Here is an 8,043-nt window from a genome sequence, read left to right on the forward strand (position 1 = left end):
CCTGAATTTTGGAGTCTACAGCAGTCCCTAAAGCTCTCTCTCCAAAGGTTGTCAAATAAACATTCATCAGCATCATAACACCTGTTTGGAAATTAGCCTTATCGGTCGCCACTGGAGGGTCGGTAAGTGCTTTTGGGGCAGCAATGGGACTGTAAACCCTAGACAGGCTAGTAGGGACCGATCTATGCATTGGCTCCTTTGGGGAGGTGAGTGCTACACACATAAAATTAAAAACATCTAAACATGTGGCTCTAGTGTCATCAAAGTGATCTTCTAGCAAAATACAAGTGGACAGTCTGTGTATGGAGAAAGTAACCTGTAAGTATACAGAAATGGTTCTTTGCAGTTAAAGGTGTAAACATGTGGAATAGTGTTCCACAGGACCTATCTTTGGCCAACTCAGGAAATGACATGTTTCCAAATGTACACAATATACCTGGATATTAATATTTATAGACATTAACACTGTAGATTGTTGATCCAGCTATTGGGAATCGGGAAGTATTTGTTTTTCTGGTTAGAGCAAATTATATATTGCTTAATAAAGGATTTTACCTTACTCTGGATCAACTGTGGCTTTAGAGTTTTTATGATGCAAAGTTTTCAATTTTTATTTTTTCCTTTTCAGTTGAATTGCATGGACCTGTTTTTTTTTTTTTTTTTCTCAACCAGGCTATGTAACTACAGATTTCAAGGCATAAGCATGTTGCTGTTTTCTCCTAATAGGCATCTCCTTTGGAGGACCTACTATCTCCCGGAGATGTTGACATAATTCAGCTTGATGGGACAGGGGACACTTCCTCTGATGAAGAGCTTGGAACAGTCAGGGATGTAGATGAAAATGAGTTTCTTGGCATAATTGACACGGAAGACCTAAAAGCTCTGGAAGAAGATTCTGGCTCACATGACTCAACTAGCAGTAGCAGTGATGATGAGGTTTCTGAGATTGACATAATTGAAGAGGTAGATTCCCTTTGTCTCTGTTTTTCCAGCAATAAGACAATGTAGATCATTGATAATGGTGAATAATATTCAAGAGTTCAGTTCCACAGTCTTTGACTTGAATGCTTTTTTTTTTCCTCTCTGGAAATACAGCTGATGAAATGAGGTGAACCTAGAACCTTACCTCATACTATTCCACAATACAAAGTTTGGCATCTCTTCTATTACATTTTATATACCCTTTGCAAATTCAGTAGATAAACTAAGCCAACACAGAAGGGAGCACAGCATAGCGGGAGATCTACCAATGAGCAGTATATCACTAGTTGGGGATGAGTAAAAAATAAATTAGGAATACTCGCTGGTACATTATATATGTGTTCATTGTGCAGTTCACAAACTTTTAATAGTAATGTATTTCACAAAATCATTCCAATCAAGCACTAGACACAAGTTTACTGGAAATGCCATGCAAAGCGTTCCATTAACTTGGGGCAAAGAAGGATAATACATATGATGGGATCATGATCACGTAGTTTGGGAATATGGGCAATAGCGATTCATTCAGAATCAATATGCATATATCAAAGCAAATACAAAAATGTATCTGAGTTTGCAAACCGTTTCACTCATCACTATAGCATACAGTAAAAGCATTACATATCAAAAGTGAGCATGGGGGAATGGTAAAATATGAAATTGGACAGGTTGTTTTGAACTTATTTTTCATCATAATAAAAAAATTACATACTGAAATCTCAGGAACCAAAGAGCCAATATATCTAGAAACATTTGCCGCTACACTTCTCAGCTCTAAATTACATACCAAATTCCAGGAAACAAAGAGCCAATATATCTAGAAGCATTTGCAACCACACTTTTAAGATCAAAAGATCAAAAGATGCAAAGATGGTGAAAAAAATAGAAGAGAAGCTAAAATATAACAATAATACTGTATGATTAGAAACTGGACCATCTGTTGTCAAAAGGTAAGAGCGCTTAAATAGTCACTATGAGGAAGTTACCTAAACCATATATATGCTGTGCTGCAAAACGATACTAGGCTGTGATCCTTGGAATTGCTTAGAGCAGCAGCAGTTAATGGACCAGAACAAGGTCAATTCAGACTTCAGGTCAACTCTGTCAAGGAAAAAATACAGGATCAGGACAGGCAGGAGGCAGACAGCATAAACCAAAACAGATTTATAAGCAGAGGCAACTAGCAGTAGCAGATTCTAATGATGAGTCAGGAGAGAGATCCCAAAATTCACATCACTTTTGATATAATTTGGAATTTTCCTTTTAATGGTTGTCCCGTTCTGACCAGTGATGTAACAATAGTCCTAGCATGCCACTGTTATGAGACCTAGGGTAGAAGTGGGCCACATTGGGGGCTGATTAGGAAAATTAAACTTTGAGGTTTCCATGATAGAAGGGCTGAAGTCAGACCTCATAATTGTCTAGTTACAGGTTCCCCTATGGGCAGCAGGAAGCATTTGCTTATCTATCTTAGCTGTGTAGAATTGACACAGTTGACATTGCCTGTTGCTACAGAGAAAGTTAGCCAGGGGAGGCCCTAAAGTTTTGCTATAGGGCCCCGTGATTTGTAGTTGGACCTCCTGGTTCTGACACAAAAAAGGACTGATTTGAGACACTGTGGTGGCAATTATTGCAGTTGAGCAGTATGAAATTCAATCTTTGACTGCCTATGTTCTACCCTGTGCCCAGACAGTATTGGAAAACCTGATTAGCTGTTGGTCAAGGATGGATTTTTGTAGGCATTTACATTCACTTCCATTCATTAGTATGTACAGTATAGGTAAGCAGCCTAAAAACTGTACAATAAAGGCACAATGTCTAATGTGTTTAGAAGCCGTGTAGGAATGAGTGAAATTAAGTAAAGCTGAATGAAACATTTTGCATTTTAATATGGGATGAACCTTGTGTAATTATGTCTGTCTGACTATCTCTCTTAATTTCAACCCAGCTCTATAAGCCTTAGGGCTATGAATTAGGTATATGATACATTTTTATTACAAAGCTGTCAAATCGAAGGCTTACCTTGGTGATTTTTCTTCCCATTGATTCTTTTTTCCCATCATGCTGACACATCTTGAGGAATCAATTAATGTTACTGATTTTAATTGTGCTAGATAAATCAGGGTAATATTGGACACAATTGTATCAGGCAGCTTCAAATGTGTTTAGTGTGTCTCTTCAAGGTATCTAAATCTACGTTTCAGCGTTACGCTGTCACATAACTTAAATTACTTGTTTCCTTTAGCAAAATTAATGAATTCATTGTACAGACGTGATTGGTTTCCAGAAAACCTCAGTAAATTGATGGAGCAAACAATTGACCTTTGTAGTCTATTACACATAATAATGTTCTAGACTTCTTTGTGGTGGTTTTAGGAGTCTGTTATAATTATTTAGTTACTAGGTATATAGCATTAGTACTCATCTGTAAATATAAAATTGAACAGTAAGATGACCTTGTTTTTTTTTTTAAATAACTACTGTACAAAGTTCACCGTACCATTTATGGCAGTCTCTGCCCCAAAGGGACAACAAATGAACAGATGTTAATCTGTGTCTAATTTAAGTTTAACACGTCATAAAGTTTTGGGTCTATAGTTGGAAATAAATCCGGTTTCCGACATTTATTCTTCTGTGGGTTTTGGGTAATAAACTTTCATGGTTTGATACCATTCCAAGCATTCCTCTAGAAATTAATTCTCTCATGCAGGGTTGAGCATTGAGCAAGCACTTAGGCTGCATTCACACTGTGACTTTATCTGCATTCAGGGATTCCTGCAGCAAGAACCTACAGACTCTGTGCCCATTTATGTTAATGACATGGTGACAGCCACACAAAGCACACCTAGGATTCCTGCAGCAAGAATCCATAGGTTTTGCCACAGGAATCTCCAAACGCAGATAAAATCCTTATGTGAATGCAGACTAAAAATAGAGTTTCTGAGGATGTCATCATTTACCTGACTATACCTAAAGGTTGGTTTCTGAGGCTTCCTTTTCTTAAATTTAAAAGAAACCAAAATGTTAACCTGCGTCTGTTTTTTAGTTTATAGTTATTATTCTGACTCCAATTGTTGAATGTGATTTATCCCTTCCTGAGACCTCCATGCCTGGCCTGTAAATAGCAGATACAATCAACACAGCCAATCTTTACCAGATAGCTGAACTTGCCAAAATATGTTTCATCCATGAAGATCTTTATTGAATGCAGCAGGTTACTGCCAGACAATAGGATGTAGCAGGTGGTTGAAATGTTAGTATTTGAAGGTTAGAAATGTAATGCCTTCCTCTCCTCATGTGCACATGTGGGCAGAAAATGGCTGTATCCAGGACACTGGAAGAAGGAGGTGTTTCATTATAAAAGGGGAGGAAACACAGAAAAAACAGGGTGTAATCTAATGACCACTAGGCGGCAGCATACCAAAAATTAACTATACTAATACACAATAATACCAATGCAACTGTATTTACATACAATTGCTAGAGGCAGCAGTTATACACAAAAGGTTTGGCATATTTTAGGAAACAAATTACTGTTTAAGACAACCCCCTGCTTCTGTGATTTGTGGGTATTAAACATCTAAATATTCTACAGATGTAAATGCTCCCAGTCTCTAGCAGGATTAAGCAGTGAGAAAGCATACCCAAAGGGTTGATGGGGGTTCCTTTTCCTCACTTATAGAATAGAAAGTCTACCTTTCTTCCTGTTAGGATTTCCTTCTGATCAATTGTACAGCTTCTGTCCTTTGCCACTTCTAAGGATGGACTATAGAAAAAACTGCTTTAGGACAGTAATCTGCTGAGAATCAGCCAGGAATAAGGCATGACATATTAATTCTTATTTTTGATCACCTGTATTATTTTAAGTAAATATAAAGACAAACCTTTTTGTATGGAGTAAGGAAGGGTAAAAAAACTCTGACAAGTATTTTTTCCCTGTCTGTCTCCTGTTAGAGGGGTGGTCTTCCTTCACTTCCTGTCTTAGGACACACCAGGAAGTTAGAGGAAATCTCTTCAAAGTATGGAAAATCTTCTTAGACAGTTGTCATTGGAATATTTCTTCTCTTTTCCTGACCCAGAGACCATACAAAATGTTTGATTTTTTTTTCCCCCCGCACACTTCTGGTCCCTGTGACAATGGTAAACAGGACAAACCTACAGAGCGTAAAGCTTAAAGCTCCCCAGCGGAACACAGAATGCAAAGCAAAAAAAAACAACAACAAAAAAACACCAAAACCCTTTCCCACTTTATCCAAAATGAAAAAAATAACCGGCTTTAGATACAGTTCCATTCCATTTTTAGTAAATACATCCTCTTTCTTTTTTAATCAGGACCCATTAAACTCTGGAGATGATGTGAGCGAGCAAGAAGTCCCAGACTTGTTTGACACAGACAATGTAATAGTGTGTCAGTATGACAAGGTATTCAACATATACTTACTTTAACTGTTGCATTTCATAAATCTATGCACAAGTGTAACAACCAAGTACCCCTGGTATTTATGTACAGGTAAATATGAAATAGTAACTATTAATACATGTGCCTTCATGTTCTGCCAGATGGTAAAGTTTTTTTGTCCTTTTCTTATTTGTTCTATCTAATTTGCTACTTTGTTGTAAAAAGCCTGTTTATTAATAAGAGATCAATAACTCAAAATTAAGTTTATATAGGCAAGTTCAAAATCAGAAACGTGATTCCTTCCCATCCCTCCCATTCTCTCCGAATGTCTCTAATAGAGGTTATAGTGGCAGAGATCTAACCTGGAAAGAGATCACCTCTGCTGTGCTCGTTCTTCAGAAAAGTCAGTGTAAGGGTGCCCTTTCTCTATTATAGCTGCTTATATTTATTAAAGCTGCTTATAATGCCAGGTAAAAGTATTAAGCATACTTGTGTTGATTCAGGTTGACCCAGTGTATGAATGCATATGATATACCAGGTCAACCCACAAGGTTCATGTAAAGCAAGGCGTTCTCTGATTTTGTTCATTTTGATTTGATTTCCTTTTGTTTATTGATAAAAAATACCAGGCATTCTCTAAATGACCACTGAACTGAGCAAGCAACCCCCTGTGTTTTCAGAGCAGAGGGTAAGTGCCATACAGTACCCTGAAAATCGCTATAAAGCACTGTAGTAGTTCTAGCTACTGAAGTGCTTTACAGGATCCCCCGTGGGCTGATCAGGCATATCATATGAAGGAATCTAAAATGTTATCTCTGAGCATAAAGTAAAGGGAAACCTTTCCTACTGAGCTCCTGTGCTCTCCTGAGTAGGACTACACGCAACTATGACATTGCTCAGTGCACTGGGACATTCTGCTATTGGCACCATTGTAAAGCCGATGTTTAACTGTCACTGGAGTGTTCCCATGTGCACAGGATGTTTACACAAAGTGTCAACAGGATGTGTACAGCAAATGTACAAAGTTAGGAAAAAAGTATATTTTTCTAACAAACAATAATCCTGCTTTACTTTCATTGCACTTTATTCAAAGTATTCTTTTTGACAGTTTAGTTCGACTTGAATGCTTTTATTTTCAGCACCCTGTAGATTGGTGTACCCGGACACTGCGCAGCTAAGCAAGTTGACATGCAGGAACCAGGAGAGGCCTGCTTATGTATCAGAAGCTGAATTTTTACCACTTTAGCATCACTTGAGGCTGACTTTGTTTCTGAATAACAAACAATATGCACTCAGATTAGTTCCACACATGATGTATTATTTATTAAAATGTAAAACAGCTCTACTGATTTATTTTAACATTACAGCTTCAGCTACTAGAAGTATCTCTAGGGTGCACAAACCACCATCTGAGAATTCCTGCATGACACATTTTCAAGTAGTTTCACTGATCTTATCTCCAGCATAGCTGTTGCTGCATACACTAACAATAATTACAAAAAAATGGATGACATATTGTTAGGGTAGGTTTTCAGTTTTGAATACAACATTCTACCTAGATGTTGGTTTCTGGGGCTTTAATTGAGAAATAGACAAATGAGAAAAACAAATAAAATACATATATGGAAGCCGTTTTACCTGCCAAAGGATTTGATTTTCTGTTAATCTAGTCCTGAGATTTACACAGCTCTGCCGCACAGCACAGTCCTGTCTGGCAGGCCAGGAGACCTGATTTTTCTCGATCTTTAATTCAATAACACTTACAGGTCTTGTCCCTCTATCTGCCTGTGACTGGACAGTGAAATGACAAGCAGCAGACCTATGTACTCATCTCTCTAACAGCATATCCCAGATTAGCAGAATGGCTTTGTGAGCTCCGTTTGAGCTCTGTGGTACAAGGACTGCAAAAGGTCATATTAAGGAAGAAGTCTCACCTTGTATTATTTTCACAGCTCAATCACCTAACTCCCACAGTTTGTTGTTTTTTATTCTATGCTTCTGTGTGCAGCAGATAGTCTTTTATAATGCACTACTCTTCATTCCTAAACACGCTGACTCTTGATTAACAGGTCTTATCTCATTGTCCCTGCACGTTCCCAACATAAAAAAGACTCCCCTTCCAGTTCTAGAGCCTGTGCTGATTCCTGTGAGAGCAAGCCCCCTCCCTCTGCATTCCTGTGATCTCACTTGTCTCCAGATGAGATGAGCATGAGATAAGAATTTTACGAACTATCGTACATATCTAAAACTTTCTTCTTAACCTCCCTTTCAAAGCAGCACTTAGACCGAGATGGAGACATCATGACCTAAGCCAGTCAGTGCTCTATGACTTAGAATGGTTCTGCCAGCAGGCTCATCCCTATAATGGTCATGTGGGGGGGGACTGCAGGTTTGCCTGCTGCCTCCCTACCATGCCACCCGCTTTCTTAGCAACCAGTGATACTCTGGCTGGCATCCCGCCAGCAACCTGCCCAGCACACTAACGTCACTGGTTGCCAGTAGGGATGGGCTGCATGTTCGAGTCGAACATAGGTTCGACTCGAACATAGCCTGTTCTAGCGTTCGCTGAACGCCGAACATTACGGGATCCCACAATGCACTGCGCCGTCCGAAACGTTAATTGGCTACAGTCTTGCACCTGACCGCAGGTCAGGTGCAAGACT

General features: G+C 38.7%; 1 protein-coding gene across 1 annotated transcript in view; it reads left to right on the forward strand.

Annotated features, from left to right (window-relative positions):
• The window catches only part of GTF2A1L (general transcription factor IIA subunit 1 like), a 50,457-nt gene that overhangs the window by 41,195 nt on the left and 1,219 nt on the right, over positions 1-8,043 (forward strand). Inside the window, exons 8-9 of the mRNA XM_018557201.1 lie at positions 727-963; positions 5,314-5,403. Of these exons, the coding sequence (XP_018412703.1) occupies positions 727-963; positions 5,314-5,403 (327 nt within the window). The remainder of the gene's footprint in view (positions 1-726; positions 964-5,313; positions 5,404-8,043) is intronic.

Source organism: Nanorana parkeri, unplaced genomic scaffold (assembly GCF_000935625.1).
Source record: "Nanorana parkeri isolate BGI_ZX_2015 unplaced genomic scaffold, ASM93562v1 scaffold271, whole genome shotgun sequence".
Classification (NCBI taxonomy): Eukaryota; Metazoa; Chordata; class Amphibia; order Anura; family Dicroglossidae; genus Nanorana; species Nanorana parkeri.